The sequence below is a fragment of the Ursus americanus genome, chromosome 7 (assembly GCF_024610735.1).
Source record: "Ursus americanus isolate L20-20 chromosome 7, mUrsAme1.1.p, whole genome shotgun sequence".
Classification (NCBI taxonomy): Eukaryota; Metazoa; Chordata; class Mammalia; order Carnivora; family Ursidae; genus Ursus; species Ursus americanus.
In genome coordinates this window covers 38,198,139-38,214,411 of record NC_142133.1, presented here as the reverse complement: position 1 = coordinate 38,214,411, position 16,273 = coordinate 38,198,139, and the positions used below count along the sequence as shown (strand labels likewise).

At 58.4% G+C, this 16,273-nt stretch overlaps 1 protein-coding gene across 1 annotated transcript; it reads left to right on the top strand.

Moving 5' to 3' along the window:
• The first annotated feature begins 1,636 nt into the window (after positions 1–1,636).
• FBXO41 (F-box protein 41) lies at positions 1,637–15,288 on the top strand. The gene is made up of 12 exons (XM_045788269.2): positions 1,637–2,529; positions 4,053–4,278; positions 4,754–4,827; positions 5,091–5,449; positions 6,283–6,524; positions 6,738–6,853; positions 6,975–7,127; positions 7,286–7,381; positions 8,761–8,879; positions 9,057–9,215; positions 10,750–10,865; positions 10,998–15,288. Exons 1-12 carry the CDS (start codon positions 1,637–1,639, stop codon positions 11,058–11,060), a joined length of 2,616 nt encoding a protein of 871 aa, XP_045644225.1. The 3' UTR covers positions 11,061–15,288.
• Positions 15,289–16,273: the final 985 nt, after the last annotated feature.

Below are 16,273 nucleotides of genomic sequence, written 5' to 3'. Positions count from 1 at the left end.
TACCAGGAGAAGGACGGGGTGCTGGGCTGGTAAAGGGAACAAACAGTCACCCACATCTCCATGTGGAAATGCCTGAAGGCAAAGGGAACTCGAGAGCAGGTCAGGATGGAGAGGCAGAGCTGAGAGTCACTGACTTAAAGCTCGGAGTGAATGTGTGGGAGCAAAGCCGAGTACTGGGGAGAGGGCAAATGCAAAGAGGGTGTGAAGGTGAACCTCTCATCAGGAGACAGGAAGAGTTAGAAGGCAGTAGGAAGAGGAGGTTGGAGAACCCAAACGGGCAGCTTCATGGCATCCTGGGAAGATGGAGTGGTCAGTAGTATCAGCCAAGGGACCAATGGGTGAAGATCCTTGACGACAAATGGATTGATAAGCAGGTGGTTAGTGACCCAGAGGAGCACAGAGGCAGCAGAGGGTAGTTGAAGCCCAGTCGCTGGCAGTTAGGAAGAGGAAGGCAGTGACGAATCGGGTAGAGATTCCACGAGGCAGAGGAGGTTGCCCAGAAGCCAGAGATGAGGGAGGAGGGGCAGCGGGAGTTGAGAGTGACCGGAGGTTGCTTGTCACAAGGGTAGCTTGTGCTAGAAGGGGCCTAAAGAGGACAAATATGGTGGCCCTTGGAGCAGAGGGCAGGGCGCTTATTGGAGACTGACCTAGCAAAGGACTCTAAAAAAGGACCTGTGTGCCTAGAGTGGCTGTAATGGGAGGGTACAGAAGCAGGACAAGAATAAACAGTGACACAGGCACACAGGTATCATCAGGTGAGGTGACAACTTGGTCACTGCAACGTGGTGCCAACAGTCCAGTCTATCTGATGGGTATGGTTTGCATGACCTGGAAATAAGCATCTTTTAAGGATTTTTTTCAGATGTAAGATACATACAGCCAAATATATATAGTGAGCAAGCCTTAAGTATACAGCTTGATTGTTTACATATGTATTCAGTGTATAACCACCACTCATATCAAGATCTAGAACATTTTCAGCATCACATAGGTTCCCTCCTGTCCCTTCTCAGTTTATAGTCTCCAAGGGGTAACCTCTATTCTGACTTCTGTCATGATCAATTTAGTCTGTTCTTGAACTCCATATGTATGGAATCCTATAGTATGCACTTTGCTCTGGCTTCCTTTATGCGACGTAATAGTGAATGGATTCATCCATGTCCTTGGATGTACCAGTGCTTCCTTTTCTTATTGCTGGATAAAATTCCACTATGGACATCACAGTTTATCCATTCTACCGGTGATGGGCCCTTGGGTTATGTCTAGTTGGAGTATAGGTTGAAAGTATTACAAGGATAATGAATGCCTCCCTCCCCCCTTAAAAATTCTCATTCTTTCTCACTGTCGTACATGTACAGGCCCTCCCGCGGGTACCAGAGCAGGCCCGCCCCCTCTGGGAGGTCAAGCCATAGGTATCCCCTCACCCCTCCATTATGGGCGCGTGTTGCCTCACGCGTGGGGGAGACCACCCTGCTAAGGTTTACTCCCTCTCTTCTAGCCTCCTTGCCCCTGGCCGTGGGCGCCCTGAGCCTTCCTGACCCCGCAGGGGGGCTCGCCCGCGGCCCCCCATGAGCGCGCCCGGCTGACCCGCGGGGCGGCCGCGGTGGAGCCCGGGCGCCGCGGGGGCGGCGGGGCCATGGCCTCGCTGGACCTGCCGTACCGCTGCCCCCGCTGCGGGGAGCACAAGCGCTTCCGGAGCCTGTCGTCGCTGCGTGCTCACCTGGAGTACAGCCACACGTACGAGACGCTCTACATCCTCTCCAAGACCAACAGCATCTGCGACGGTGCCGCCGCCGCCGCCGCGGCCGCCGCTGCCGCCTCAGGCTTCCCGCTGACGCCCGAGCCCGCCGCCCTGCTGGCCGTGCCCGGCGCCCGGCGCGAGGTCTTCGAGAGCACGTCCTTCCAGGGCAAGGAGCAGGCGGCCGGGCCGTCGTCCGCCGCGCCGCACCTGCTGCACCACCATCACCACCACGCGCCCCTCGCCCACTTCGCCGGCGACCTGGTGCCCGCCAGCCTGCAGTGCGAGGAGCTGGCCGAGCCGGGCCTCGTGCCCGCCGCCGCCGCGCGCTACGCGCTGCGCGAGATCGAGATCCCGCTGGGGGAGCTGTTCGCCCGCAAGTCCGTGGCCTCCTCCGCGTGCTCGACGCCGCCGCCGGGCCCGGGCCCCGTGCCCGCCTCCGCCTCGCCCGCGTCCCCCTCGCCCGCCGATGTGGCCTACGAGGAGGGCCTGGCGCGCCTCAAGATTCGCGCGCTGGAGAAGCTGGAGGTGGACCGGCGGCTGGAGCGGCTGAGCGAGGAGGTGGAGCAGAAGATCGCCGGCCAGGTGGGTCGGCTGCAGGCGGAGCTGGAGCGCAAGGCGGCCGAGCTGGAGACGGCGCGGCAGGAGAGCGCGCGGCTGGGGCGCGAGAAGGAGGAGCTGGAGGAGCGGGCGTCCGAGCTCTCGCGCCAGGTGGACGTGAGTGTGGAGCTGCTGGCCTCGCTCAAGCAGGACCTGGTGCACAAGGAGCAGGAGCTGAGCCGCAAGCAGCAGTGAGTGGCCCTCAGGGCGCTGTGGGCGGGTGTGCCTGTCAATGTGCCCGACTGGGTGACCGTGTGTGTCGCTGCCGCTGCCACCACCGTGAGTGGGCCTGAGTGTGGCTCTGTGTGTGTCTGTGTGGCCACAGCTTGTGATGGTGGTATGTGTGGGGCCAGGAGCGCCATGGCGGTGTGTGGGGGGGACTATGAGGACATGCGGGTATGACGGCGCGTCTGCCCCTGAAAACTGTTTCTCTTCCTTTTCGATGCCTCTAGCCAAGGCCAGCCCCTGCATGGCGGCACCACATCCTCTTCCCTTTTGCCTACTCAAAGACGTGGTACAATTCCGCTCTCTCTCTCCCTTTGCCATCGTCACATTTTCCTTGTCGACTGTATCTTTCCTGAAAGCGGCCAAGCAGGAGGTCGTTTCTCCCGGCCGCCATAAGGCCACTGCCCCCCTGGGCTACTGCCCCTTTTCTCTCCTTCCAGAACAACTCCTTGAAAGTATTGTTTATAATCCTTGTCTCCAATTTCCGTCTCCACTTTCTCTCTTTTTTTTTAAATTTTTTAATGATTTTTTATTATATTATGTTAGTCACCATACAGTACATCCCCGCACTTTCTCTCTTGAATCCACTCTGATTAGATAGATGGCCACCTCCACCACTGACCTCCACGTCACCAATGACCTTCATGTCATCTCAGCCTATCAGCAGCATTTGACACAGCCAGTCCCTGAAACACTTGCTTCACTTGGCGTCCAGGATACTCTCCTGGAATGCCCTTCTTTTTGTCTGCTCCTTCTCAGTGTTCTTTGCTGGCTTCTAATTTCTCTGGTCTTTAAATGTAGAATGGTGAGATAGATGGATGGTATGTCTCTACTCCCGTTCTGATATAAGCTCCATGGGGGCAAGAGCTTTTCTCAGGTCTGTCCACTGCTGTATCCCTAAACACCGAGACCAGTGCCAAGCACCTAGAAGGTGCTCAGTAAATGTTGAGTGGATGCATGAACAGCTGTGAATACATTTGGGAGTAAATGCTCAAGTGACTCTGAGCTTTGCTGTGTGTACTTCCCGGAGCCTTCTGCATCTGAGAATATTTCTGAAAGTGTGTGTGCGTGTGTGTGTTGGAATGTGTGAGCGGGACTGTGCCTGTCTCAGACTGCGTGTACTCTTGCAAGTGAACGTGACATGAGCACGTGTACGCGAGTGTGTGTGGCTGTGTGCCCGAGAGTGTTTCCGCACGGAGGAGGTGGCTCTGAGCGCGACCGCATATGACAGAGTGTTTCCGTGCGGGGTAGGGGTGCCTAGCAGGACCGTCGGGGCTGGGGCAGTGGGGCGCGCGTGTGTGACTCGGAGTGTATGGTTGCATTTGTGTGCGTGCCGTGGCGTGGTGCCTTGTGCCTGGGCCTGTACTGCGTGCACCCACGTGAGCGGGAGCAGCTGTGCCGTGGCTCTCCCTCCTGCTCGGGGGCTCCTCCAGGGGGTGGGTGGGCAGCCAGGCCGAGGCCCTGGGGTCAGAGACTGCTCCGGGCCCAGGGAGGTGGTGCAGATCGACCAGTTCCTGAAGGAGACGGCGGCGCGGGAGGCCAGCGCCAAGCTGCGGCTGCAGCAGTTCATCGAGGAGCTTCTGGAGCGCGCCGACCGCGCCGAGCGGCAGCTGCAGGTCATCAGCAGCAGCTGTGGCAGCACGCCCAGCGCCAGCCTGGGCCGCGGAGGGGGAGGAGGCGGCGCTGGGCCTGGTCCCCGGGGTCCCGGCAGAATGGTGAGTGCCCACCTGCCCCCCACGGTCCCACCGCACACCCTGCCTGCCATCCCCCTGTTGTGCCTCCCTTCTTTGGCTCTTCCCCATGAGCAGACTCCGGGCCTGAAGGAGGGGTCCAGGAACAGGGGTGCCCCTCTGACTGGACAGAAGTGCCGGCCCCTGAGGCTGTGATCCAGTGAGCTGTGATCCAGCTGCTCTGGGTCTCAGGGGCCCATCTCTGCCCAAATGAGAGCCCAGGAGCCACAAGCCTGGGTCTGGGGATGCTGGGTGGGTTTGGGGCGGGGGGATGTTGAGCCTGCCTTTCTGGGCTGTCTGTCTGTCTATTTGTCCATCTTTCCCAACTTTTTTCCTTCTCTCTCCTCTCCCTCCTCTCTTCTCTCCATCTTGTGCCCTGTTTCTCCTGTTCCTTCTCATCCTCTTGCCTCTTCCCCCACCCCCACCCCCCACCTTTCCCTCCCGCTCTGGGGGCCCACAGCGAGAACACCACGCGGGCCCGGCCATGCCTAGCACATACGCCGTGTCGAGGCATGGCTCCTCTCCCAGCACAGGGTAAGCCTCGGGCCTGGCCCGTCCCACAGCCCATCCTCACCCTGGAAGGATCCACAGGCCCCCTGGATGGCTGGCCCATCTGGGGCCTTGGCTCCTTCTCCTTTCCCCATACTCCTCGGGTCACCTCTGTCTGCCTTTCCACACTCTTGGAAGGGGGCTCTTGGAAAGTTGGGCGGGTGGGTTGCCCTTGGTAGGGGTGGCATGGGGAATTTGGGCGGACCTGGTGCCCCTCGCTCCTTACCATCTGGTCCACCCCACCCCAGGGCCTCCAGCCGTGTCCCTGCTGCATCCCAGAGCTCAGGCTGCTATGACAGTGACAGTCTGGAGCTACCCCGGCCAGAAGAGGGGGCCCCCGAGGACAGTGGCCCTGGGGGCTTGGGCACACGGGCCCAGGCTGCCAACGGCGGCTCGGAGCGCACCCAGGCCCCTCGCAGCTCAGGCCTGCGGCGCCAGGCCATCCAGAACTGGCAGCGCAGACCCCGCCGACACAGCACGGAGGGGGAGGAGGGTGATGTCTCGGACGTGGGCTCCCGAACCACGGAGTCAGAGGCTGAGGGCCCCTCAGATGCCCCCCGCCCTGGGCCTGCTATGGCTGGGCCACTGAGCAGCTGCCGGCTCTCAGGTGAGTCCTGGAAGGGTAGGCCAGAGAGGCGAGTCTTTCTCTGGTGCTGGGCCCTCTCAGGGGACACAGGGCTGAGGCAGTAAATCTCTTGGGCTCCTGCACCTGTTTTCCCGTTGTCCCAGAATTCCCTCAATGAGGATGACAGACTCTCCTACAAGTGCTCTTAAGCTTGGGCAAGGAACTCATGAGAGAGCAGTGCTGCAGCACAGGGGAGCTCATGTTGGGCACTGCACAAGGATGCCACATCTCAGGGGGTCCATTAACATGGTGGGCTCGTTGACATTTACAGCAGAGTAACTGAGTGTTAACTGCAGACTAGTCCCTGGAACAGCAGGGAGAGTCCCCTTCTATATACGCACAAGGCCATGTGCATATGTGGGTGGGTCAGGGTCAGGGTCAGGAGGTTAGAGGGCTCAAGTTAGGGGCATGGCTGCTTTCGAGTGACTGTTCTGGGCAGGCTCGCCCTGGCCTGTTCACAGAGCCCGGGTTTCTATCCATCCGTTCCCTCACCCTCCAAACCCTTGCCTTTCCTAGACTTGACTCAGTTGCTTCATCTAGGAGCTGAGTTTGGACAATGTGATGATATGTGATCTTAAAAAGACAGTTTACTTGAGGAAGGGTCATCTTTTTCTAATTTGTATAATTAGAGATGGGGTGTGCAGAGGAGGGGGAAGCAGAAGCCTCTTGTCCTTCTTCCCAAGTTACCGGTCCCCCAGCATGGGTCCCTCATGCCTATTCCTTCTGTAGCTCCTACCCACCCCACCTCCCCAGCTGCACCCCCACATTGGCCTTCGACCCTCCACACTGACCTTTGACCCTCTGGTACTGTGCAGCACGCCCAGAGGGAGGCAGTGGGCGGGGTCGGCGAGCTGAGAGGGGCAGCCCCTCACGCTCCAACGAGGTCATCAGCCCCGAGATCCTCAAGATGCGAGCCGCCCTGTTCTGCATCTTCACCTACCTGGACACACGCACGCTGCTGCACGCCGCCGAGGTCTGCCGGGACTGGCGGTTCGTGGCTCGCCACCCCGCCGTCTGGACACGGGTGCTGCTCGAGAACGCCCGCGTCTGCTCCAAGGTGCCTGTCCCCGTCCACCGCCCCACTCTGAACCCACCTTTCTCCCAGCAGAATCTGGGCCCTGGAGGTCTAGCCTTGGCGACCCTTCCAACACCCCAGCTTCAGCCTCGCCCCCCCAAATGCTCTCATGAGGCCTCATGGCTTGGGCTGGTGTCCCTGCAGCCCACCAAGCCCAGACCCCTTCATCGCCAGGCAGCCCTTCTCTCCCTGCAGTTCCTGGCCATGCTGGCTCAGTGGTGCACCCAGGCCCACTCGCTGACGCTGCAGAACTTGAAGCCCCGGCAGCGGGGCAAGAAGGAGAGCAAGGAAGAGTATGCGCGGAGCACCCGGTGAGGCCGTGGGGGCGGGCGGTTGGGTGTCACTGCGCCGCAGAGCCAGAGCTCCGCGGGGGAGGCTCCCCAGCGGAGGAAGTGGCCACAAGCGGTGCCCTGACGTCTTGGCCCTCCCCAGGGGCTGCCTGGAAGCAGGGCTGGAGTCCCTGCTGAAGGCCGCTGGGGGGAGTCTGCTCATCCTGCGCATCTCCCACTGCCCCAACATCCTCACCGACCGCTCGCTCTGGCTGGCCAGCTGCTACTGCCGCGCCCTGCAGGCCGTCACCTACAGGTAGGGCCCTACGCTCTCGGCCTCCGGCCAGGGGGGCCCTGCGGTCAGACTACTCTTCCCCCGGGGCTGCCAGGCAGAGGGACCCAAGAGTTCTCTGGTCCAAGGGAGGGGAGCCAGGGCCACCAGGGTGGGCGGTTCCAGCTCTGTCTTTTCAACAGGAGCGCCACAGACCCCGTGGGCCATGAGGTCATTTGGGCCCTGGGCGCAGGCTGCAGAGAGATCGTCTCCCTCCAGGTGGCGCCACTTCACCCTTGGTGAGCCCCAGCCGGGGTTGGGAGGGGCCAGGCTTGAGCTGGGGCTGGGGCTGGCTGAGGACTGACCAGATTGGTCAGTTGGGGAGACAGACTCACTTTCATCAGTCTGTGTAGTTAGCGGTGAAGAGCAGGGCTTCAAAATCAGACCTGGGGTGACGTCCTGGCTCACTGGCAGGGTGACGTAAGGGCAATCCAGTCGTGCCTTTGTTTCTCAACTGCAAAGTGAAGGTGACACTAGAGATCTTTCAGCCTTAGTAGGACCGTAGCTGGCTCAGAGCAGACGTGTCTCTGAAGCGTATATGTACGTGTTCAGCCAGCACCCGGAGAGATAGCCCTGTCTGGTTTGGCACACGCAAGGCCGTTCAGGGAGGTCGACGCAGCGTACACAGAAGAGCTGGTTGTTGGAGGGTGCAGATCATTCACCGCTCGACTTGGCGTTCCTCAAACCGGGCTTCTTTGTCCCTGACTCTGTCCTCCAAGCCCTCTCTCCGCACGACAGCGCCTCCCGGGGCATCCCGTGTCCTTCTCTGCCACCTGGCAGAATCCGTCCCTGCTCCCCTGCCCACCACTCACACCAAACCCCTGCTGTAGTTTGTTTTGCAATAATCTCTACTCGAGTCTCCGCTGTACTCGCAGTTCTCAGGGTCGGGGCTGTGAATGTCCGTTTCCGTGTCCCTGGTACCAAGTGCGTGGTCGACGCCAGGAAACCCGCCGCCTGGGCGAATGTTGAGGAACGAGGTGTTCAGGGAAACAGCCGGTTTGGTGTGAGTGGCGGATGGGGTGGAGCAGTGAGTGTGGAGAGGAAGGTGGGGGCAAGGTTAGGAAGGCCTTGCGTATGGGGGTTAGATTTTTGTACTTTACCTAGGAAGTGCTCAGGAAGCCTTTGCAGTATTTCTGATCTTAAAGACAGGATCACACCAGGCTGGTTACGTTCTGTGTGTCCGCTGTGCCCCCCACCCCCACCCCGCACCTTGAGGGCGGGGACCATGTCTGTATTATCATCACTGTATCCCCGGGGCCTAGCTCGGTTGTTCTTGGCTATAGTAGACACTTGAGGCCCATTTGTTGAATGACTGGGTGAGAGAATAGAGGAACGAATGGCTGTCAGCAGTGTGCTGGATGAATTGGCAGAGAGACTAGATGAGTCCAAATGAATAGGGACAGTGGTCTGAACCGTGCCTGAAAGAGTTCAGGAATCAGAATCCGTAGGTCTCGGCAGGAGGTGAGGAAAAGTCAGGGATGATCCCAGGTTTCTAACTTGAGCAGCTGGGGTGGTTGGTGGGGACTCAGCCTGAGTGGGGGCATGAAAGAGGAGCAGGCTTGGGGTGTCATGCAACCAGTGGCTTCCTTGACAGCCCTCTCTCTGCCCCATTCTCCAGCCAGCAGCCCACACGCTTCAGTAACCGCTGCCTGCAGATGATCGGTCGCTGTTGGCCACACCTTCGGGCCCTGGGGGTTGGGGGCGCTGGCTGTGGGGTGCAGGGCCTGGCGTCACTTGGTGAGTCTTTCCTTGGGACCAGGATAGAGGGTGGTGGGAAGCAGGTGTGGGTGTGACACCGAAATCCCAGAGGGGCTTGGGGCTTCGGCCTGGGCGGTGGCAGGAGCATGAAGGCACCGGGCCAGAGAGACCCGGGGAGTTTGTCAGCAGGACCTCCCCTCTTCCTCCTCTTCCTAGCAAGAAACTGCATGCGGCTGCAGGTCCTAGAGCTGGACCACGTGTCGGAGATCACCCAGGAGGTGGCAGCTGAGGTCTGCCGTGAAGGCCTGAAGGGACTGGAGATGTTGGTGCTCACGGCCACCCCCGTCACCCCCAAGGCCCTGCTGCATTTTAACAGTGAGCGATGGGAATGCGGGGGAGAGGGGGCAGGTTTCCACTGTCCTTTCTTACCATGCCTTGTCAGCAAGCACCAGCACAGGGGGCAGACTGACCAGGGTGCTAATCCTAGCCTCGCCATCAGTGTCCTCGGAGGCTGGTGTGGCGTTTGAGGCCTGCTAGCATCTGGTCCAGATGGTTTAGTTCAACAGGCTTTTATTGCCCTATGCTCAACCCCCACAGGAGATAGGAGCTGTACGCCGCCGCCTTTCCACCTGAGCCTCTGGGCAAGGGCAGGGGCAGCACACAACAGGTTAGGAATTCAGGTCAGGAGCTGGACTGATCTAGGTCTCAATTTTGGCTCTACTGCTTATGAGCTGTGTGACTGAGCAAGTTACTCTACTTCTCTGGGTTCTGTATCTCCGTCCTCTAAGCTGCCTTCTGGAATGGGTGGGAGGATTAAATGAGATGATGTATGTGAGCCCTGCCAGGACCATTCTCAGGGTGAAGACCCCTCTCTCCATGCTGGACCATTCTCAGGGTGAAGACCCCTCTCTCTATGCTGGACCATTCTCAGGGTGAAGACCCCTCTCTCCATGCTGCTGTAGACTCCAGCATGCCTCCTCAGACCCCACCACCCTCTAGCCTCCTACTCCACTCCTGACCATTGCTCCACCTTCATTGAGGACATGGGTGCCCCAATGGGGCCGCTCCCACTTCTTCAGCGCAGGGGCTTGGACAGAAGCTGCCCTCCAACCCCCGCTCCACCCCCCACTGGAGCGTCCTTCTGGGCACAGCCAGCAAGGAGCTGAGTCACCACCAGCACCTGGTGTCATTGCCCTCAGGACCTGCAGTAACCACGGAGTGGCTCTTCAGTTGCTCAGGCTACTGGGCCAGGCCCCTCCCCCCTTCCTGAGGCCCTGGTCACACCTAAGTCCTGAGCACTGAAGATTCCTTGACTGTCTCATTATTGCCAGGACCCTTCTTCCCTCCCCTTCAGCCTCATGGCCTGGCCCTGGACTGACCACCAGAATTAAATGCTCAGCCACCAAAATCATGACCTCCAGAACCCTCTCAGCCTCCTGAATTTCTTCCTCCTCCTCCACTGACTTCATGACAACATCTAGTCCCTTAAGCCCTCTGCTCCCAACTTGTTTGCTGCCTGCTTCCTCTCCTCCATGCTCCAGAGAAGACCCATCAGCCTCACCCCAGCTGCTCTGTCCTTGAATTCATTTCCAGATGGCCAGGCCATGGTACAACTGCCCCCTCTGCTAGGGAAGCTCCTAGAGCCTCTGCACAATTGGCTGTTGCCCACTCATCCTCCCAGAGTCCACTACAGCCTCTGCTGTATGACCTTGCCCTCCTCCGCCCGCCAGCCCCATCTGGTTGACCCTCTGGGTGCCACGGGCCTGCTCTCCTCTATGTGGTGCCCAGTGCCTGGCATGTGACCATCTCTCTGTAGGGTTCTGGTTTCATTAAGTAGTGATAGGAAAAGCAGTAGTCCCATTGCCCAGGCCAAACATGAGCCACCACCTTATGACCTACCTTTTCCTAGGCATTTGCCGGAACCTCAAGTCCATTGTGGTCCAGATTGGGATTGCTGATTATTTCAAAGAGCCCAGCAGTCCTGAGGCCCAGAAGCTGTTTGAGGACATGGTGACAAAACTACAGGTGAGGAGTTGGCTCTTATGCCACCCAAGACCCTAGATGACATCCCTAGGCTGGGGTTGGTAACCTGGGTGTGTCACAGGAGGGCCCAATTGCCTGACCCTGAGGGGAACTAACCCAGGGTTCGGTCTACAGGCCCTGCGACGGAGGCCCGGCTTCTCTAAGATCCTGCACATCAAGGTGGATGGCGGCTGCTAACCCGGGTGGGGGGCGGCAGGGCCCCTGCCAGCCCCACACCAGGGCACTCTCTTTGGACCTCCAGAGGGACCCTGATTTGGACTAGAACTTCGGAGGCCTAGTGTTACCCCTGGCTTCCAGGGAAGGGTTGAGTTTCCTGTCCTCCTCCTGGTACTGTGGAGCAACAGGCCTGACCCTGTGCACTGCCTCTTCAGGGCAGGGGCTTGGACAGAAGCTGCCCTCCGACCCCCACTCCACTCCCCACTGGAGCATCCTTCTGGGCACAGCCAGCAAGGAGCTGAGTCACCACCAGCACCTGGTGTCATTGCCCTCAGGACCTGCAGTAACCACAGAGTGGCTCCTTGGTTGCTCAGGCTACTGGGCCAGCCCCCCCCCCCTCCTGAGGCCCAGCCTACTGGTCAGGGGCCTCTGCTAGGCCCCAGCCAGGGGGGGGCTCCCCAAAACAGCTCAGACTTGGCAAGGAGGACTCTTTTCCTCCTCCTGCCCTGTTTCAGCCCTCTGTGGGCATCCCCTCCAGACATCCTGCCTAGGCTCTGGGTCCACATTCCCCAGGGATAACAATAGGCCTCTGGGTCTGGGAATGTGATCAGCCGAAAGTGGGGGGCGGGGGGCAGGGGTGCAGCGAGGTAGTGGGAATGGGCTTGGAATGGCAAAACATTCATCTAGAACTTTTCCCCAGGACATTGAAACCACCACTCCCAAAGCAGGGGGGGAGGGGGGAATTGCCAAGTAGAGAAAACTTAGTTTTTGTTGCTGTAGAAATGACAAGACCCTTCCAGCCACCGCATACCCTCACGACACACCAGAGCTAAATTCAGAGCTAAAAGGTGCATGTTTCTATACCTTCCACCAATCCCAAGCCTCTGGAAGGGCAAGGTCCTAGCTCTGGGAAACCTTAGCAGCAGCGAGAAGCAGTTCCTGTCCTCAAGAAATGTCTTTCTAATCTAGGTGCTTGGGCAGGAATCTGATGGCCTCTGGTCCCCAGTGCTGTGGGTGGGAGGGAGTCACTGGGCTGCCTGCTGTGCTGGGGCCTGGAGGAGGCCAGGGGGAGGGAGGGGTTTGCTTCCTTGTCTGGCTAGCTTGCTTGAAGATGTGGCCTTGGTAGGGAAACAGACCCATGAGGCCAAGGATGAGGAAGAGCAGCCTCATCAGACTTGCCTCCCTCCCGTCTTCACAGGCCCCGTGGGCTGTGGGCGATGCTGGAGTGCTTCTGCCTAGGGGCGGTGCTGGGGCCTGAGCCAGAGCCATTTGGCTTAGAAACCACAGAGTGCAAGTGGGGGGTTTTCACCGCCTCTTGCATGTTCTGGTAAGACTAGATTCTGGTATTTTAAGGCTCCAAAGACTCAGGTCTCCCCAGTTCCTCCTCTCAGAACTCCCATAGTGGTGTAGAGGCCTTGGGTCCTGCTAACATTCACTTGGAAAGTTCTTTCAAACATTAACCTCAATCCATCTTAGGTTTTCTTCTTTCCTATCCAGAGGCCAGCTCTGCCTGAACCATTAGGCTGCTGGGCCTGGCTGGGCCTGGGCTTCTCTAGTTTCTCAGCCCTTTCCAAAGGGACCTTTTTGCTACAGCCCGGCTGGGACATCAAGACCCAGCCCCGGGTTACCCTGTAGGAGTCCTTCCGACCTGGGACCCCACAGGCCCAGTATCCAGCTCCCCTGGCTCCACACCCAGCTCTGGCCCAGCTCCTGTTGATGATTTTTCCTCCCCTGGCTTATTCTGGCCTTGCCGTTTGAAGGCCCCACATACCAAGGGTATCATGTTGGCAGCTCCATGTCCGGTCCTGCACGAAGCCGTGGCTGTGTGGCATCCCCCACTCTGGAGCAGCGGGCTCCACTGTCCCGCCTCCCCGGCCCTGTCCCCAGGAGTCGCAGGAAGAAGCACAACTTTTCTCTGTCCTCCAGGGGCCTGGAAAGGATCTGAGGGTGCCCTGGGTGCCTGTCTTGCCTTGCCAGCTGTACCCTCTATAGCTCCTGCTCGAGACCCTAGGACCAGAGGTGCTGCCTTCCCCATCTCACAGACAAAGCACAAAGGGATGCCCTGCTTGGCACGAGCCTGCCTTACTGAGGGATTTTTCTGCCCCAGGAAGCTTCCATCCCTGAACACAAGACATTGGGCAATTTCTCCCTGGGTGGGTGCCCACTGGAATGCCTGGCATCAGTCCTGGAAAAGGACATCAGGGTGCATGGGCAGTGAGCTAGAGTGGGAGAAAGGCAGTGCTGAGAGGACTGATTCTAGGAGTAGGTTCATTCACCCAGTCATTCAGTCATTCATTCATTCGTGCAACAGCCCTGAGTACCACCAGCACCGGGGGCAGAAGAGTGAACAGGCCGCCCTACCCCCACCTCCCACCCCCTACCCCCGGCTGGTAGGAGGTTTGGCCAGCAAGTCCCCACCTGGTTTCTCCCAGCGGAGTGTGTGAAGGATGTGTACAAGTACATGTTGCATTGGCCCAAGCGGCTCGCAGACACACATGCTGGACTTCATGCATGCTGAGAAGTGGCAGGGTGCAGGCCCCGTGTCCCCCAACTCGAAGCTATTGTTTGACTGTCAGGGGGATGAGCCCCGCTGCTGTATGGGGAGCTTGTGCAGGGATGCTCTGTTTGTTCACTTCTCTGGCAACCACGGAGCATGGCTGAGGGTGGGCAACAGGGATGGAGGGTCTGGCCATTCCTGAAGCACCTAATCCTTTACTCCCTCGAAGGAGAATCCTCCTCCGTATCTCACACCTAGTAAGATGCAAAGGAGAGGAATATCTGAGAGCAAATCGAGGCAGGCTCTGCTCCAGGGGTCCCAGGCATGTGTAAGAGGTCCCATGGGCTCTGGCACTTGGGTGTCCCTACACCTCTCCCTGCCACATGGCCTGGACCCAGCGTCTGGGAGGCTTGGCACACTCAGCACGAGCACTTCATCAGGCTTTGGGCTGCCTCCGCATGGCACTAGCAGGGAATGAAGGAGATGCTGTCTGTATCTGACCCCTGGGACAGAGGAAGTGTGCTGCCCAGAACCCTGGCTTTCCACTGGCCAAGAAACCACCTAAGGATGAAAGCAGCCCGGGATTTCCTGGTCCTGTGAGAGTGGTTCAAGCCAGCCCCTCAAGAAGTGCTTCAGAAACAAACAAAAAGCCACCTCCCTCCCAGTGCCTGCTGCTCCAAGGTTTGGCTCTGCCCTTTGCCTTTGGGTCCTGCCTGTTCCCCTGGTCCTTTGGGCCATGGGTGGGAAGCTGCCCAGGCCCTAGTCCCTCTAAGGCACTAGGCTGAAGACCTTCCCAGGTGACTATTGGTGCCAAAGATCCAATTCCTGGTGGACTTGGGGTGAAGACAGCAGAGATGGTGAGTGGGTACAGGGCCTACCTGCCCAGAGAAGTTAACATACCGATGTGATCTGTCCAGCCCATCAGTCCCTGAGTGGAAATCCCTCCCCCAGGGAACTGGCACTTCTCTCTTTAACCCTGGTGGTCATGCTTTCTCACCCAGCCTTGTTCCAGGCCTGCATTTCTGTATATACTGCTGTGTGTGTCGTGTGTACGTATTTCTTTCTGGACAAGTGTATTCATCTGCAGCTTCTGCCTGAGGATAAGGTTTAGGGTTGGGTGAAGACCGGAATACCAGGGCCGACTGAGGCAACCAGCTCCTCTTCCTTCCCCAACCCCCCGGGACCCTGGCCAGTCCCAAGACTGCCCTGACAATCAGGCAGGCTTCCCCACCACGAGCCCAAGCCTTGTCTACTGTTGCTGGCATGGCTCCAGGGGGGCTTGGCCTTGGGCTCCCTGGCCTCAGCTCTGCCCTGGCAGAGTCTTGAATTCAAGTGCAGAGGCCCGAGGTGACCTAGGCTTGCCTCATGACTGGCACTAGTAAGCTTGGCTCTAGTGGGCACTGCTAGCGGGGACCTCCAAAACCGGCCCCCAGGCCTGCCTTCCCTGCACAGCCAGGCTGCAATGGGCCTGAGCAGTGAGGGTAGCTTCCCCCACCCCAAGCACATCAGGCGGAGGGGTGGAGAGCATTTTTTGGTTTTGTTTCTGAAGTGGTGCCTGTACCTCCAGCCCCCAGGGGGCCTTCCCTGGCCCCACTTCTCTGCCCCACCCAGGCATCACCATCCCAGCACTTTGCTCCACGTCACCCATAGATGCCCTTTGCCGAATGTACCTGAGTGTATGTATTTAAGAGGACTCACATGGGCATCAGAGAATTTATGACTTTGTATCCAATAAAAGATGGTGAAACTGGACTATCTGCCCGGGAAGTAAATGGTAGGTGGCCATATTTTTGTGCGTCTGTGCACCAAGCCCTTCTGCAGCTCAAGTACACTGGGGCGGGAAGTGGGTGATGACCTGAACGGAATCAACAGTGAATAGAGCATTAGGAAGACCTGTCTCAGGGTGCAGACATCACTGCCCCCGCCATAGCTCACTCAGTGTCTGCGTACAGATAAAAAGCCTTGGGGTGTCATTTCTGACCCTCAGCGGGGGGGAGGCCACCTTAAAGGACAACCCCTGGACAAGTCCAGCAGAAGCCCCAGGCACTGTCCGGCCCTCAGTGGCTTGGCCAACCTCTGTAGGAAGCTCTACCCAGCCAATCAGGCTTTGGCCTGGGGAAGAGACCGAATTGCCCACCACTTTCTGGCCTCAACTCCCCCATTTAGCCAAATGAAGTTGCCCCACTGATTTGATTACTCAGGTCTTGAAATATTTAAAATCAGAAAAAAGACCAGGTGCTTAGGCTTAAATTGCGTGTGGTTCTGCATCAAGCAAGTGGATGAATTTATCTCCACAACTCTGAGCCAGCTGTTCTTATGTTCCCCACACAGGTAGGGCAGCTGAGGTTCAGAAAAACTAGTTTACCCAGAGACTATCAAGTTGGGAGGGATGCCAGGCTCCTCAGTCTGGACCTGCCCACCACCCCATCCTGCTTGAGTCCATCGTAACCAAGAGTGGGCCAAACTCAAAAGAGATTTTTCTTTTCATCACCTCCCGGTGTCAGGCAGCTAAAGCTTCCATGGCTCAAGGTGACAGTTACACCTCCAGCTTTAACAATTACTAATGATAGCTAGCTACATGCCGGCTCTCAGGACTAGTGTGAACGAGAAGGCAGTCAGACCTTGCTGATTTCCAGTTTATCCGTGCTGGCCTCTCCAAACCTCCACCGGTCAGAAGAAAGCAAAGGAACCCCCAAGACCATTAGTGGCTTGAAAAGACCATGTGGGTGCTCCTTCA